Here is an 18,876-nt window from a genome sequence, read left to right as displayed (position 1 = left end):
AATAAGTAATATAATATACTACTATATATATAATATATATATATATATATATATATATATATATATATATATATATATATATACAACATGTGCAGAAAAATTTAAGAGAAGAATATAACTGTAATAATGCAGATATTAATGCGCCAATATACAAATTAAATTTTATTTCTAAAAAAAAATACATAAAATAGTAAACATTTCGATCATTGTTTGTATTCTTCCTCAGGACATACATAACATATAGACAATCTTATATTATCACGTGATAACACGAAAAATTTTAAGATTGACGTCAAAATATAAATGTATACTTGTAGTTTCGGTGACTCCGTAAAGTTAAGACAGACTGAGTATAAATTATATATTGAGTTAACTGAAAGGTGAATACAAATTCTTTGAAAATTCTCACAGATATATTATTTACAGGTATATTATTAGAGCAATAAAAAATGATTGAAATACAACTTACAATTTAGTAATATCAACGATAAAAGTACTATAATGTTATTTGATTAAAAATTTTGAAAAAGATCTTCTTAGATTAAGTCGATAAATTGCGGCTTGTTGTCACGAAGGATAAAATGAAAATGCTGATAATTGTTTATCATCAATATACAATTAAAGTACTGTAGTATGTAGATCACCATATTTAAAATAATAACATAATAAAATAAATATGAGATGTAGAAGTATCACCAGTTATTGAGATCGATTTTGTCCTTGTAAATAAGCGATCTAATAGCTCTAAATCGTTTTGTAGATTGAGACTTTGAGACTTTTTTATGTAAATTTATTTTCGATATTAATCTTTTGTTATAATGTAACTTTCATCTAACATTATAAGATTGTCCGAGTCAAATTCGCGAATATTTTAATCTGTATTTATTAACCTGTGTAATTACCGAGAGCTAATTTACGATTAATGTGGCTTTTATATTCTGCTTTATGTTCTATTCTTGATTTGTTGAGTAAGCATTTCATTTGGCCGATTTAAGAAGCTTCGCAATTTGGACATTTAATTTTATAAACGACGCCATTTTTGCATGAAATTGAATGGAAAAATAATGGATTTCTTTTTACTACACCTAATACTATTAAAGATCATCGACCCTGAGCAAATTTTCGTGATATCAATAGGACCTAGAGATAATTGAAGAACGGTGACATTACCGACAATTAATAAAAATTTACGACTATATTATAAATATTATTTTGACATAAATATTATTTTGATAATGTTATTATTAAATTCGTGATTTTTTTATTATATAAATGCTGTATAAATAAATACACATTTTTAATGCTATAATATCTTATACGGTGAATCAGAGTCGTTGAATCAACTTTTTACCCTCTGAGCAAATTATCAACTTCATACTTAATTGAATTATAACGTGTACAGTCAATTAGTTTCTCATAGGCTGGTTCAATGATTCTGATTCATTCTATATATTGCCGAAAAATTACAATTTTTTTTCTCTGCAATTATCACTTCTATTGAACTTCTATCTAATCAAACTTGGATGATAACATTAAAATCACGGTTTTTAAATAAAAATCGATTAAGTTTTTAAACATATATAAATGTCTACGAAACTAATAAATCATAAAATTAGTACCGTATTATCAGTTTCTTACGTTTACTTAATTAAAATTTAACAATCACACAAAGTTTCATAAATAAACACCGATCGTCTTTAATATAGTATCTGATCATCGATCATAGTTGCATGATATCATGATGGATGAAGCCCATTGGGAAACTTGAGAGTGGATAGACAATTATTTCGATTAGACAAAGACAAATAATCAACTTTAATTCTTCGTCTTTGTCTAACCCATGTAATAGCATGGAAAAAAAACACAAAAACGACATTAGTCTATGCAGTTTGGTACACAATATATATGTATAATAAAGGCCGAGATCGCCGGCTTATCTGCATGCTCATTGTCAGATTTCTCTCTGCTACCAATTTCTAATGTCTCTACAATCGCAGGGCGCACTGCGCAGACCTGGCGGAACAACACGCGACACGCGTTAAATTTTTCATGAATTTCACTTCTTTTCGCCAGAGGACTCGCTTGTCGATGTTTAAGGGAGCGTTTATATTGGCCATAACCGTATGCCGTATGTCGTAATCTGTTGATCAATCATCTTCGAGTATTCCCTTCTTATCGTTGAATGAGAGGGGAATATTCGATTGTGATTAGTCAATTCTTATAGATTATAGCATACGGTTAAGACCAATATAAACGCTTCCTAACGTTAACTCGCATCTTCAGAATATATATACACATCGATATATCCAGTTTACTTTCATAAAAGACGATTAGATTGTTAGACGGAGCAGCTCAGCTGGTTGTTCGAAGCTCAGAGCGAAACATCGCCCCTTCTGACACGCGTCTGTAGCTTTCAAATTAATACTGCAGCTGATCGCTAATTTAATTCGTTATGTCATACTGCGCGCGAGTTTTTCGTGCACAGGTAAAAAAAAGAAAATGGAATCGGAAATCTGTGTCGCATGTGATTTGTGGATTCTCCGTGTCTCTTTCCTTCCTCCCCATCAGGTGGAGGTCAACTAATTGACCTCTAATACTCTAATACTCTATGGAATTTCTGTACGTTACAATCGCAATTTTCTTCAGAATTGTACTGTGAATGAACATGATTCGATGTGTGAGGTGTTTGCTATGCCTACAGTATCCTCTGTTCCAATTTTGTGGAACGGGATCAATTTTGGAAGGTGAAGAGGAAGGACAGAGTACATGGGCGTTTCAATCTTAGAAAAACGAGTTGTAAATAGAATGTATAATATGTTGATCGAAACGGATTGAAAAGATGAAAAATATCACGGGGTAAAAACGTATTAAGAACGTTACGTAATGTCAAACTATATGCATACCTATATATAGTATTCATTCTTTTTTTCGGAGACGTTATCATGACGCAAATATTTCGACGAGAACGCGAAATTTAAACTTGAATGTTGGATATATTATATGTGAACAAGAAAATAAACAGTATGGATAACATATAATTAATATATCTAGTTACATCTGGTTGCACCTGCGTGAATTTTCTGCTTGTTTACAATTTTCATGATTGATACATTGTCAAGTATTATCATCATGTGCAGATTTTATCTTGATGCATTTATGATTATACTCACAAAATATCACAAGTACAATTAGCAAGTCACATATCTTAGGTCTTGCATAATTGAGATTGCATACAGAAATAAACGGTATTGCATAGCATGTGACATGTATCTATTAATCAATGTCATTGTTTTCTATATCTATATATGCATTCGTCTTTCGAATGATTAAAGAATCAACAGCATGACTTAATTACTTTATAGAAACTGTCCACTTTAGCGGCGGATGTACAGCAACGATGCTTCAGTGCAAGTCCTTTGAGTTTCGCCGCTACAAAAGTGGCGATGTCCAAATTTGATTCGATCAGCTATCTGCCCTATGACAAACTGGAAGAAAATCTTAAAATAGTCAAGAAGAGGTAAAATAAAAAATATTAAGCTTTACAATTGAAGAAAGTTACGGAAAAAAAATTTGTTTGCATATCATCAAAGTTAAAGTTTAATTTTAATTTTACAAGGTGTTTATTTTAGAAATTATCGATGTTTGTAATAAAATTTTTACACAGAAACGTAATTCACTTCTTTCGAACTGTATGCTTTGAGCTACAAAATAGTTTTCCAAACATCGCTTTGCAATCATTTTTCAAAGAGATACGTGCATTTTGAATTATGGTCCTTTTCAATTCTGATTTTAAATGATTTTTTAATCATTTTTGTGTTTTTAATCATTTTGGTTTGTTGAGAAGTAGGTAAACTTCAAGATAGGAGAACTTCGCCAAAAATAATCTAGTCCTAGCAAGATCTTCCAAAAAGCATTTTAAAGCTTCAAATCTCTACTTTTGAGTCAGTAATCAAGATAACGATCTGACTTTTATTGAGATATAGGTATACAAATGGAAATGTGTGAAATCTAATAATTTTGTATGAACTTTACAAAATTTCGTGAATTAAAAATCGCAAACAATGTTTCAAACAGAATTTGTTTGTTGTATTTAGTCCATGTAACTTGTCCATGGTACAAAATTTTTAGATTTAACGGATATTCATATAATTTAAAAAAAAATCAATTAGATCGAAATATCACTGATATATTACTGATATATTACTGATGTCGAAAGTAGAGACTTCAAGCTTTAAAATGCTTTTTCAAATGTCTTGTTACAATAATTTTTGACAAAGTTACACTCTCTTGAATATTGCCTATTTTTGAAGGACAGACTAAGTAATTCTTTAATTTTTTTTGCATAATGTATTTGCAAATTTATGTATAAACATTATCAAATATTAAAATTCAGATTTTTGATCGACAAGAATTGAATTCTTTTTCTTATTTCATTTACTTTTGTTGATCTAAAGTTCACTTATTGTAAATATTATATATTGTCTTGATTTATCTTATCAAAAATTTCTTCAAATTTGATGCAAGTTATTTGAAGATGATAATATAATTTGTCAATCACTGTTTTTATTTGCTTTTAAAGCGATGTCTTTTCAGACTGAATCGGCCGCTAACTCTGTCTGAAAAAGTTTTATATTCCCATCTGGATGAGCCTGACAGACAGGATATCGTTCGCGGTACCAGCTATCTTCGATTGCGACCGGATCGTGTCGCTATGCAGGATGCAACTGCTCAAATGGCGATGTTGCAATTCATTAGTTCTGGTAAAATTGCTTTTCAATTCTCGAAATTTTATATTATAACAGAGATACAATTCATAGAGTATACTGTCAAAATTTGTACGAAAAATCCAAAGACATTTTATGGTGTATATTTATATATTACAATCGTCATTCTTATTATCATTTTTACTATTATTTATTGTATCTTTAATTTTTAAATTATAATCAGGAGACACGGTAATGTAAATTTAATTTAATTTAATTTAATTTATTGCAAAGCTATATAAAAAAGATTACATATTAACAGAGTAATAGACATAAAATATGATACAATAGACTATAGTTAACATAAACATAAATAAAATAGACAATAGCAGCTTGCAAATGTTTAGGCGTCAGCAAAATTGTTGTTAAGTTTACCAGTAACAAAACCAGAATAAGACAACAATGCAATAAGAGATAAATCAATAGCTGAAATCACACACGCGCGCGCGCGCGCGCGCGCGCACACACACACACACACACACACACACACACACACCCGCGCACACATCCACATCCCCGCAAACACACCAATTACATCTCGTTTAAATACTGTCAGTCTCGTTTAAATACTGTGAGTGACGCGATGAAACCCGAAGCAGCGGAATGAAAGGACAGAGAGGGAGAGATTTTTATTGAATCAGAAAGTGAATTAAAATATTTGACAGAGGTGTAGGAGAAAGCGGTACGGAACTTAGTAAACCGATGGACAAGGATAAATAATTTTGGTATCTGATGACAAGAGGATTAAAAGAGGAATGATGTTCAGAGTTCAACTGAAGGAGACGTCGCAGATATAGAGGAGCGAAAGGGAGAAAATACAAGACAGTATAAATATGGAGAATAAAACGTTGCCAAATTTTAAGCCAGCCAGATCTCTGGTAATACGGAGATATATGATCGTATTTATGAACGCAATAGAAGAAGCGGAGATAAGAATTTTGGATACGCTGTATACGATTTAGCAGATGTTTGTTAAGAGTCGGAACGAAGATGACATCAGCGTAATCAAATAGAGAAATAACAAGTAATTGAGAAGTGAGGAATTTTTGAGAGCAGGAAAGGATATGGTGAAGAGAATAAAGAAGATATAAACGAGCATAAGCAGCCCGATGGCCATGTATGACTCGAATGACCATGAAGAGTCTACATGGAACACCAAGAATCTTAATAGAAGAAGAGTGAGGAATTGGAATAAAATTAAAAGAAATGTTCGAAGGACTGAATACAGAATAATGTTGAGGAACCGACAATCAACAAGGATGATTTAGAAGGATTTAGATGCAGGGCATTTTTAGTGGACCATTCGGCAATAATTTTAAGTTTGTAGTTCAAAGCAGGTTGCTAAAGCATCGAATGAGTGAAAGGATTTGAGAAGATTTACGTCATTTGCATATATGAAGAGGACAGAGAAACATTAGACAAATCAGAGACAAAAATATTAAAGAGTAAGGATCCGAGAATGGAATCCTGGAGAACACCAGGGAGAACTGCAAAAGTAGAGGAGAAAAGAGGAAAAGGATTACATGAGGACTGGGGTTTGTAAGGAACGAGCAGATTAGCGAGAAAGCAGGATGAGAAAGACCGCATAATTTGAGTTTGACTAAAAGTAGGTTGTGATTAACGGTATCAAAAGCCTTTGTGAAATTCAGCGCAACGATGGAAGTAAGACAAATTGTCGAAATTACAAAGCACCAGATGAGAAGCAATTCCGTCGTCATACTGTGAGGACGAAAACCAGACTGAGGAGGGAAGGATATTAAAATTTGAGATAAAGGCATTAAGTTATGAGAAGCAGCACGAAGTGTCACATGAAATGATTATATCTTTCACTTCTATAAAAATCATTTTCCTTTATAATGTATTATTATTAATTTTATAATAGTATATATTTTATAATAATAAGTATATCAAGGATATGAAAACAACATTTCATTTTTTGAAGTGGTATTCTCTATCCTCTAAAACATTTTTTATATTTTATAATAAAATTATTATAAAAGTTAATCTTTTTGATTACGGTAATAAATAGAGAATTCTTTCTTTAGGTCTACCGAAAGTCGCAGTACCTTCTACCATACACTGCGATCATTTAATCGAGGCTCAAATCGGCGGTAATGAAGATTTGCAACGAGCCAAGGACATCAACAAGGAAGTCTATAATTTTCTGAAGACTGCGGGCGCTAAATATGGCGTTGGCTTCTGGAATCCTGGCTCCGGCATCATCCATCAGATTATCCTTGAGAATTATGCCTTCCCCGGTCTATTGATGATCGGTACTGATTCACATACGCCGAACGGAGGTGGTCTAGGTTGTTTGTGTATCGGTGTTGGCGGTGCTGATGCTGTCGATGTTATGGCGAACATCCCGTGGGAACTCAAGTGTCCCAAGGTCATTGGCATAAAACTCACAGGCGAACTCAAAGGCTGGACCAGTCCTAAGGATGTTATTCTAAAAGTAGCCGATATCCTTACCGTCAAAGGTGGTACTGGCGCCATTGTAGAGTACTTTGGACCAGGTGTTGATAGTATCAGCTGCACTGGAATGGCTACCATTTGCAACATGGGTGCTGAAATTGGTGCAACTACCTCGATTTTCCCATACAACTATAGAATGCAAGATTATCTGAAAGCAACCGGACGTTCAGAGATTGCTGGAGCTGCTGATCAACATAAGAGTCTGTTAACGGCCGACTCTAATGCTAAATATGATCAGATTATCGAGCTAGACTTGTCGACTCTGGAGCCGCACGTAAATGGACCTTTCACGCCGGACTTAGCTCACCCGATCTCTAAATTGGGTAATTAAATTATACGGGGAAATCCAAAACAAACAGATAAGTTTCACTTCTTCTATTTATATTTTTACAAAGATATCTATTTTTTCTGATCGTTACAGGTGAAGCCGCCAAGAAGAATGGTTGGCCAAATGAGATTAAAGTTGGTCTGATCGGCTCCTGCACTAATAGCTCTTACGAGGACATGGGTCGATGCGCTAACATCGCTAAGCAAGCTCTGAAACATGGCTTGAAAGCAAAATCTGCATTTAACGTCACTCCTGGATCCGAGCAAATTCGTGCGACAATCGAGCGCGATGGTATTGTAAGTTTTCCCTTTTTATAATTCGCAAAACTATATGTAGACTTTAAATTTATGATGATTTTTCTTCTTGAAATATCTTATGCATGAAAATATACAAAAATTACAGGAAAATCGTAGGAGAAGACGTTATATTAAATATTTATCATTTATTCAAATGATCTGATGTTGTTTTCTTAATGTCATAATAATTATATTTCTTTTGATGAATATTTTTACAATTTACAAGAAATAGTAGCATTCATAATTATTGAACATTTTTTCCAAATATATAATCAATATGATATATACGATATATTTTAATATCTCTTACATTGTCCTACAATATTCAAACTTCTTATCGTTCTTTACAAAAAATTATTTGTAATTATCTATCACTAAAATACATCTATTTTGTTGAAAAAGTTGTAAAAGTTGAAAATATCGTAATATAAAATGTATATTTTATGATATAAAATCTTACATCATGCACTGTTTGATAAAAAAAAATTATCAATGCATATGTCTAGACAAAAGATATTATTTGGGAAATGATGACAGATATGGCAAAATGACTGATATTATTAGATGTATAACTTTGCTTCCGCCGTTTTCCTATAGATGCTTTAGCGGTAAGTGGTGGTCGAAATAAATAGATCATAGACGTCATACAATAAATTTGGGCATCTGTCAACATAACCCCTTAGAAACATTAGTCGATTTGTGTCTGCATCATAAAGTTATTCTCGATTGAAAATGTCAGTTTATGAGCCAAATTCTCGTCATTTGCGGGAGGTTTTAATTTTTTGCTTCAATATGAAAAAATCTGCGGCTGAGGCTCATCGAATGCTCTCAAATACTTATGGTGAGGCCGTTATTAGTGAAAGAACGTGTCGTGAGTGGTTCCAACGCTTCAAGAACGGTGATTTTGATGTCCAAGGTCATGCTGTGTATTTGGTGGGACCAGCTCGGCGTAGTGTATTATGAACTGTTAAAACCGACTGAAACAATCACAGGCGATCGGTATCGAACGCAATTGATGCGTTTGAGCCGAGCATTGAGAGACAAACGGCCGCAATACAACGAGAGACACGATAAAGTGATTTTGCAGCATGACAATGCTCGACCTCATGTTGCGAAAGTGGTCAAGACATACTTGGAAACGTTGAAATGGGAAGTCCTACTCTACCCGCCGTATTCTCCAGACGTTACTCCCTCCGACTATCACTTGTTTCGATCAATGGCACATGGCCTGGCTGACCAGCACTTCCGGTCTTATGAAGAAGTAAAAAATTGGATCGATTCGTGGATAGCCTCAAAAGATGACAAGTTTTTTCGACGCGGGATTCGTACGCTACCCGAAAGATGGGAGAAAGTAGTGGCCAGCGATGGACAATACTTTGAATCATAAATGTATAACCAGTTTTTTACAATAAAGCCTCGAATTTCGGAAAAAAAACGGCGGAAGCAAAATTGTACACTTAATACATAGAACTAATTTGATTCATATTGATACAAAAAAGATTCTACTTGTTGAAGTTGTATATGTCATTGTTATCGAAAAGATGATCTTAATGATCTTAATTCAAGCGTCTAGATGTCTAGAATAGAAGCGCCCATATGTAATCTCTTTCTTTTGTCAAGAAATGTATAACAGAAAGTGCAAAAGATTGTGTATTAATAAAATAGATATTTAGCAAAAAAAAGTGTCCTAAAATTGTTTACACTGTATGACACTTTATAACATTAATTTGCTCTACAGTGTTAGCTGTACGCGAAGCGTATTTGCAGGAAGCGAGGATGAGCAAGAGATTCGTTTTAAAGCAAAGTGATTCGTTTTTTAATACGTCTCTTACAATACAAAGAGATTTGTTGCATAAGAGGCTATATTGACGTATGATTATGAATCAAGAAATATATAGAAATATATACAATTCGATTCGATACGTATGACTTTTTAAGTGGTTTTTTATAAAAGATTATCCATCAATGAAATGGATTTTTATTTTATGAAAAATTGAAAATAATATAAAATATAATTGAAAATTAAAAAAATATAAGAAAAATTGAAAATATACAAAATATAATAGGAAGGGAAGCGCAAAAAATTAAAAATATGAAAAATATTATTTTAATAAAAATATCAGAAAATTATTTACGTTATTGTTTGTTTATATAATAGCACTTTAATTTGTCCTAGGCGCAAACGCTTCGTGAATTCGGTGGTACAGTGTTAGCTAATGCCTGTGGGCCCTGCATTGGTCAATGGAATCGCCAGGATATTAAGAAGGGAGAGAAAAATACGATTGTCACATCGTATAATCGAAACTTCACGGGCAGGAATGATGCTAATCCAGCGACGCACGCATTTGTAACAAGTCCCGAGCTTGTTACCGCTCTCTCTATCACTGGTAAACTTGATTTCAATCCGGTGAAAGATAGATTAAAGGGCAAAGATGGAAAAGAATTTCTCCTGGACAGTCCATATGGTTAGTTGATAATATTTGTCGTATGTGTGTATATTATAGAATTTGTCATATGTCAGTTGTTAGCAAAAAAAAAATACACGCGGAAAAACATTATTATAATATATTAACAGCAGCTAATTGAAAATGATTTTGTTAATTTGATAATAATACAATATTAAGACATATTACACATTAAAAGGCTCTTAGCTTAATTCTTAATACAGACGTTTACAGAATGCGATGATGATCAGGGATTAAAATATATTCTAATCACAAGAAATAATCACTGATTATTTTATTTTGGTTTTATTATGATAAGCCTATTAATGAATAAGTTTGAAATATATAAAGTGAATATAAAAGTAAGTTATTGATTACTAGTTTAATTACTAGTTATCAAAAAATGTAACTAAGTTAAGTTACGGTTATAGATAGAAAAAAAAGAAGTAAGTTGCAATTACTAAAAAAAAGTAACTCTATCTAGAACTTGTTGGAAGAAATGAATTATTTCCAATCCTGAAAATTTAATACTGAAAGATAATGATTATTTACTTATTTTGAGCATTGTTGTTAGTAATTAATTACTTTCAGTATTAAATTTCTATAAAAGTAGATTATTACTAGCTATTAATGTTATTCCTTTTGTGTATATTTATGATACATATGTATTACTGGATAAATCTATTTGTACAGGTGACGAATTACCCAATCGTGGTTTTGACCCCGGTCTGGACACTTTCGATACACCACCAAGAGATGGTAGCAAAGTTAAGGTCGATGTAGATCCCAAAAGCCAAAGATTACAGTTGCTGGAACCCTTCGATAAATGGAATGGCAAGGATTTAGAGGACCTGACGATCCTGATTAAAGTCAAAGGCAAGTGCACCACAGATCACATCTCCGCGGCTGGGCCATGGCTTAAATATCGTGGACATCTTGATAATATTTCCAACAATATGTTCATTGGGTAAGCACATCATAAAGCATATAAATTAAGATTTTTAAATTAGGAAATGAAAGTAATTCAAGAGAATGTTAGAGACCGGGTTCGATTCCCGGCTAAGATAATATTTTGGCTATAAGAAGTAAATTTATTCACAGAGATTTCCAACATATTAAGATTCTTAAAAAATTCTTATTGAGCATCAATTGTGATATTACTACAGTAGTTAGCTACGTTTCTAAGTTCCGAAAAAAATTAATTCGGTGCACAATGCAAATAATTACAAATATAGAATATATGTATGTACAGTTTACATTAGTATGTACAAATTTACATGAAATTATTTAAACATTAAAGATTTAAATTCGACCGTTATAAAGTCGTTATTTCTTATTTCCTATTGGTTAATTTTTTTTTTCGTTGTGTTCACTTTTGATGATAACAGAGTGATATAAGAATAAATTTTTCAAAATTATGTGTAATATTATCAATACGATAATGTTACGTGAATCGCATTTGTCATATAATCTTTTTAGTGCTGTTAATTCTGAAAATGGCGAGATGAATAAGATCAAGAATCAACTGACAAATGAATGGGGTGCCGTACCTGACGTTGCACGCGATTACAAGAAGAAGGGTGTAAAATGGGTTGCGGTGGGAGACGAGAATTATGGTGAAGGTTCCTCCAGGGAGCACGCTGCTCTGGAACCGCGTCATCTTGGCGGTCGTGCCATCATCGTGAAGAGTTTTGCACGTATACACGAGACAAATTTGAAGAAGCAAGGTCTCTTGCCTTTGACCTTTTCCAACCCTGCGGATTACGACAAAATTCAACCTAACGACAAGATCAGTCTTCTCGGGTTGAATGATCTGGCACCTGGCAAGGTTTGTAAAAAATATTTTGCTTGTAATACGAAAATAAGTTAAACAAAAGGACTTAACTTCAGAAACTTAAGGAAATATTTTAAATAAACAAGGCAATAAAAATCGAGATCATAATCGAGATTGAATCTTGATGTCTAATAATATTTTTGTAAACGTCCCTCCTTGCCAAAGGCCGCGCAACTTTCCACGCGAAGATGGAGTAAACCGCGTGGAAAGTCGTGCGCACACCTATGCGCTATTATATAAAACAAAAATTATATGAAAAAATAATATTTTTAAAGAAAATTTTTATTTTTAAAGCAGGAAATCTATTTTAAAGCGGATAATTTTTGTTCTATATAGTAGAAAAGAGACATTATTTTTTTTAAACTTTTCTTCTTAATAACTTTTTAATGAATAACAGCTAAAATCTGTTGGAGATAATTCAGGTCATGACCTCGACAATATATGTCAAAGTCATTGAAACCTGTGAGATCGCATAATATGTAATTACTCTTCTCACTCCCCTTAGAACGCAAAGATGTGTTGCGAAAATATATACATATATGTATAATTAAAATATAATTAAATTACTTTAATTTTAATTTTATTTTTAATATCTGACATATAAAATTTTTGAATGTTTGACTTATCTTTTCTTTTGTTTGATATGATTTTTTCAGCCGGTCCAAGCTCAAATCAAACACAAAGACGGCAAAGTGGACGCCATCAGTTTGAACCACACAATGAATGAGCAGCAAATCGGTTGGTTCAAAGCCGGTTCTGCATTGAATCGCATGAAGGAAATATCGAGTGATCAACGATAAACTAATTCCGAATGGATATTTATTCGAAGAGTCATATGCGGAAACGGAATAGAAAAAAATATGTCGAATCCGATTAGGGTAATACAATGTCATCACGTATCTGTTCTCTTGTAACAAGTGAATGGGTATGATACAATATCTAGCCATCGCAGCTCAATGCAAACGTTTATACATCATAAAAATATTCAAAATACATCTAAAGACAAAATTCAGATATATTTAGGTATATTTTAGATGTATGATGTTAGTCAATTTCAGTAGCCCTTTGCCTCACTTTTACTTGACAATACTAATCGCTTATACAATACGCGAAGAGAATGTATATTTACAAGTTTGACAGACAAAACTCTGACGAATAGAGTTTTATTCTACGTCAATGCGCTCGTTTCAGAATCGTAAACACAATTTGAGGCGTTATTACATGTACATAAATATATTATTATCAATGAGGAAGCGCCATCATTATTTTCTAGTTGTTAACTGGTTTTATAAAAATGTATCGTTTCGGAAAAAAGCCAAATATACTATTAGCCAATGAACGACCTTAATTGATCTTCATTAATTCCCTTGTTTCAAGCATTCTCTTGTAGATGTCGTGCGTGCTATGCGAAGACTAGGGAGAATCAAGGAAGAGTGGAGCGGATTCACCGGAGTCATCATTTTCAGTTTATCATTGGAATGAATAGGAGATGACCGTATGAATGGAACATACGGTGCTGCATACGTTAGTATTGTATCATACTAGTATTGTGTATATGTACATACATGCACATTTGCGGAAGTTGCACTATAAATGGCGGAACCAATCAGAGAAGAGAACACTATTCGCTCCAACCTTCTTTGATTCTATCTGGCGAAGACAAAACAACGTGCAATTCAAAGAGTTTAAAGATATTGAGCTATACGATTATATTAGTTAAGATATCAGTCAAATAATCAGCTGAAAAAGGTAATCTTAGACTTTTGTATCTAGACTGCCGACTTTGCTATCATGTTTGAAGATAGCACCATATTTTTTCAAGTTCATGTACTTTCACATAGTATATAAACGGAGAGAATCACATACACTGTTTTTACATAATATATAGTTACGTAATACACTCAGATCACGTGACATACTCACAGACAGGATGCATATATGTGCATATATGAACTAATAAATAATTTGATATAATCATAATGGTTTTTTGCAGCAAAATTTGATTTAATTCTTAATCAATATGATATGAATTTAGACCGATGAAAATAAATTTAATTAAATATGAAAATTCTTGTATTTTATCAAAACAGAAATAAATTGATTTAATAAAGAATATATTGTATTATATGTATTACGAAACATTTAACTTTGATCACTAAGGGTGTTCTCTATCTAATTGTTATATTCGTATATATTTCTTTTCGTATACATTTCGGTTGTTCTTAGTCTTAATATTATTTATATTTATTATCAGAATAAAGAACAAATTAGGCAAAAAATGCATGCTCCTTGTTTTGACTTTTATTATTTGTAACTATTATTATTATTTGTAAAGCCTTTGTTGATTTTGTTGTATTATTGAGGATTGCAAAATAAAAAATGAATTCTGAACATAAATTCGATTGACTATTTCCTACATTGGGTCAAATATAGAAATTATTGGCTGTGTTCAGCAAAGAAAATTTATATAAACAATAACCGCGGTGATTGTTTAATATGACTAGTTCTTGTCCGAATCTAAATGTAGGAATTAATCATAATAAAGAATCACTAAGCGCTCATCACAAATCGGTTTCTTTGCTGAACATAGTTCATTGATTCCATGGAAGCACATTCCATTAATATTAATAAAATTATTTCTTTTGTGTATCAGATTTTATTTTAGTTTTTTTATCCGCTCATGGGCATTAATATGCAATTTATTTTAATATATTAGCATTCATTATAAAGATAAATGTTATTATATATGTACTTTAAAATATAAAGAAATATTAAATTTTATCTATATAAATATAAAGTTATATAATAACTTCTAAATTTATAATAAACTGAAATTATATATTACATAAATAATTTTTTAAAATTATTTTTCACTTATATAAATAATAAAAAAGTAATGGGTCATGTCAAATTTCAGAGAAAAGATATATAAAAAAATTATGCACCATTGGTATAAATAAATTATTTATTAGAGATTCATTTCAAAGAAATTTCGAGGATATTAATAATAACATAAAAATGTCTAAAAATTCTATGATACAGTTGCGGCTCACAACATAACTCACACGCAACAATGCGTTACCATTTTAAGTACACATGTGTCATTTCCATGGTAACTTGCGAGTTCGATTATATAAACAGAAGGTTAAGAGCATTACGAGTCTTGAGTGTTTGTAAAGGGCGAATTATCAGGGTATTATTGGTCAAAAAAGGAAGTTCAAAAAGTAAAGCTTTCTTTTGTCGAGGAATATGTCAGTGGAAGGACAATTTTTTCTCTCTGTTACCGGCTCTATCGAGCATGCAGAGTTTTATGAGGTCAATAACGTTTATTGCAAGTACAGCTTTCATTTCGGATCTGATTGGAGCGTCGTTGCGGTAAGTTCCCACAGATAAAAGAAAGTCGAAAGGAACAATAAAATTAAGTTATTATTGTCAAGGGAATTTAAGACATGCGACAATATTGAATTACATCAAAAGGAAAAACTTCATAAACTCCTTTTATGTTTAGAATATAATATTTATTGACCAATAAAATTTCGAAATTATGTCAACTAAATATAATTAATTAACTGCAAAATTCTATTAATTATTCATTATTCGTATATTTTAACAGTAAGAAAATTAATGAGAAAGAATATAACAATGGCTTTATAGGCATAGAACATTTAAACCACACGCTGGATTTTTTATGCGCAAGATTTCTATTATTTCACAACAAATTCAAACAAATCTTGCGCAAAAAAGACTTAGCGTATGATTTAAATGTTCTATGCCTTTTATTATTTTTGTATTTTTTATTTCTATTTGAGCTAACATAAATTAATTATTGTTTCTATGGTTGTTTTTGAATTCAATTATGCAAAATAGTTTTAAGAAATTTGAAGAATAATTATATCATAATAGAGTAAATATTAAGATGAAGAGTCGCGTGGTATTGATGATCTTAACTCAGATAGCACAGAGAATCTAAAAAAATGAAAAAATCTAAAAAAATTCTTTTTTCATTCCCTACTTACGAAATAAATTCTTTTTCTATCCCATTTCTGTTCTAAAAATATTCCTAAGAGTTCTAAAAATATTCCAAATTCACTTTTATGTCACCAATTATACAAGTTTTTTTGGATTCAAAACGTATTCTTTTTTAGTCTATATAAATAAATTCGCGAATTGAAATAACTTTTAGATATCTAATTTGTGAAATCGCGAATTTATAATAAAATGTCTTTTCATAGGGAATCGAAGAAGGGTTGACACAAATGTGCAAATGCAGCAACGATTCTAGAAATCTCGCCGTATGGAACTTTCCATTGGAGATTACGTTCAAAAGTACAAATCCACATGGATGTGAGTGATGTGCAGAAATATTTTTTATGATACGATTTTATAAAGGAAGGATAAAACGAGTAAAAAATGTGAAAAAAAAATTTTTTCCGTGCTTTTCACATTTCATATTTTTAATCTACAAATATGTATTTGCCAAATAGGGCCACAACTTATCATGTCGATTTACGGCTTGGATTTTTTCGGTCGCGACGTCATCAAGGGATACGGAGTGTGTCATTTACCTCTGAAAACTGGATATCATGAAAAAAGGTAATTAAGCCTGAGACACAGCTGAAAGTACAATAGAATATGTACAATAGAAACAGCAAATTATATATAGATTTCGGGTACGACCAAGTTGCCGCTACGAATGCTTTGAAGCATTTTTTGATTGATTAATTAATAAAATTCTTTCTTCCGATTGGTTAATCAATGCTTCGAAGCATTCGTAGTGGCAACTCGACCACACCCTTCATCCTTTGAGAAACCGTGCAATCTGATGTACGCAGTTTCTGATAGTTTGAAATCTGTTATTCCCTGTTCCTATTATTTACCCGGAGAAAATGTTATATAATGAACATGTTATATATATAATTATATATATAAAATATGTCAATTTTATATATAATTAAATATAATTTTATATAATTATATATAATTACATGAAACATTTTTTCCCTGAGCTATTTATTTTTGTATATTAAATAATCTTATTCATGTATAATAGCAACATGATCAGTAGATAAAACATGAAATAAGAGCGCCATTTAAAGAAATTGTAATTTGATTTAACATATATAATAGCTTTAGCTATAAATATATGAAGCATCATCAATTTATTACCACATTTTCTTGGAAAAGTAATAATAAAAACCAAAGAAGGATTAATAAATCATTTAAATTATTATAAAAATAAATATTATTTTTTAATGAAATATTTTTTAATTTATTTTTCGTTAAATATAGGACGATGTCAGTTTGCGAAAATGTTTTATACTTATGGCCAATGTTATTTCAAATTATAGGAGCATGCTACAAAGCTAAATATTCTTTGTAAGAATAGATATTTGTTTCACAGAATAGATATTTGTCTTACGATCAAGACGAATTAAATCTGATAATGAAAGATGTCATAAGTAAACTGCATTATTCATTGATTTATAGAACAACTCTATTATTTATTATTAACTTTTGATGAAATTCTTTCAAATTCAGTTATCAATCAATAAGTGAAAATAAATTTCAAATTTTCGTGATCCGGAAATATTATTTTTTTCACAGATGACACTTGTATAAATATTACCAGACATTAAAAAAAAACCTAGAAGTGAAATTTTATTTCACTCCAAACGAATGAAATTCACTCCAAAGGAATGAAAATTTTCCATTCTTTTTTCAAAGTGAAAAATATTTTCACTCTTTTTCAATGACTGGCTCAATTTTTATTTTTTTTAAGTGAAATTTCACTCTAAGAGATTTTAAAGAGTACTCCAACACAAAAGAAAACTTTTTTCATATATCCAGCTCTGTAAGTTTTTTTGTCATTTTTGGTAACATTTACAAGTGTCGTCTGTGAAAAAAAATGATATTTCCGGATCACGAAAATTTGAAATTTATTTTCACTCTCATTCCAAAAAAGTGAAATCTCACTTCAATTGATATATACCACTTGATACATATCAATTTTCAATCTCTTTGAAATGGTACATTGTCCTTTGATACTTTAATGCGTTTTACTTATGAAATTTGAAATCTTGAAAGGGTGTCGATATACGTGCCGGAATCATCATCCATGTTGCAGCATTTCATGGAGTGGTTAACCGGCAGAAGACCGGAATTAATTGATCCCACTATACTTGCGTCCGGCGGCGGCAGAGAACGTAAGGAAATGTATCAAAATTTCTCGTTGATGTGTTATGTAATGTTAAATTAATTATATTTAGAAGGCTGGAAATGTAATAGAATATAATCAACAGTGTCGTATTCGTATTATAAAATTAACTCAGATATCAACTAATTACATTCAGTTCTTTTTTTGGTTCATGTCGTCAGTCAAATTGGATCTTCATAAAATGGCTTAAATATGATTGGCTATCTACTTTCCTCTACTTTCAAGTTATTATGCATAGAAATGACTTTGAATTATTTTCACCAACACTATCAAAATATTTTGAAACGTTTATAAAAAATAAATGTTATTCAAGATTAAATTATTAAAATTTTAAATTACACGAGAGAGAGAGAGAGAGAGAGAGAGAGAGAGAGAGAGAGAGAGAGAGAGAGAGAGAGAGAGAGAGAGAGAGAGAGAGAGAGAGAGAGAGAGAGAGAGTAGAGAGTAGAGTAGTAGTAGTAGTAGTAGTAGTAGTAGTAGTAGTAGTAGTAGTAGTAGTAGTAGTAGTAGTAGTAGTAGTAG

General features: G+C 31.4%; 2 protein-coding genes across 2 annotated transcripts in view; both read left to right on the top strand.

The window, feature by feature from the left end:
* The first annotated feature begins 2,452 nt into the window (after positions 1-2,452).
* Positions 2,453-12,940, top strand: LOC105621595 (probable aconitate hydratase, mitochondrial). Its single transcript, XM_012203064.1, has 9 exons — positions 2,453-2,485; positions 3,363-3,517; positions 4,594-4,760; positions 6,809-7,561; positions 7,660-7,862; positions 10,039-10,327; positions 11,000-11,273; positions 11,786-12,134; positions 12,797-12,940. The coding sequence occupies exons 1-9, from the start codon at positions 2,453-2,455 to the stop codon at positions 12,938-12,940; spliced, it is 2,367 nt and encodes a 788-aa protein (XP_012058454.1).
* A 2,449-nt stretch (positions 12,941-15,389) lies between these two features.
* The window catches only part of LOC105621593 (B9 domain-containing protein 1), a 6,407-nt gene continuing 2,920 nt past the window's right edge, over positions 15,390-18,876 (top strand). Inside the window, 6 exon segments of the mRNA XM_012203062.1 lie at positions 15,390-15,515; positions 16,373-16,484; positions 16,625-16,733; positions 17,527-17,551; positions 17,553-17,599; positions 18,225-18,343. Coding sequence (XP_012058452.1) covers positions 15,390-15,515; positions 16,373-16,484; positions 16,625-16,733; positions 17,527-17,551; positions 17,553-17,599; positions 18,225-18,343 — 538 coding nt within the window.

Source organism: Atta cephalotes, assembly GCF_000143395.1.
Source record: "Atta cephalotes unplaced genomic scaffold scaffold00035, whole genome shotgun sequence".
NCBI classification, from domain to species: domain Eukaryota; kingdom Metazoa; phylum Arthropoda; class Insecta; order Hymenoptera; family Formicidae; genus Atta; species Atta cephalotes.
Note: the sequence above shows the minus strand (reverse complement) of the source record. Positions and strands in the feature narration are given on the sequence as shown.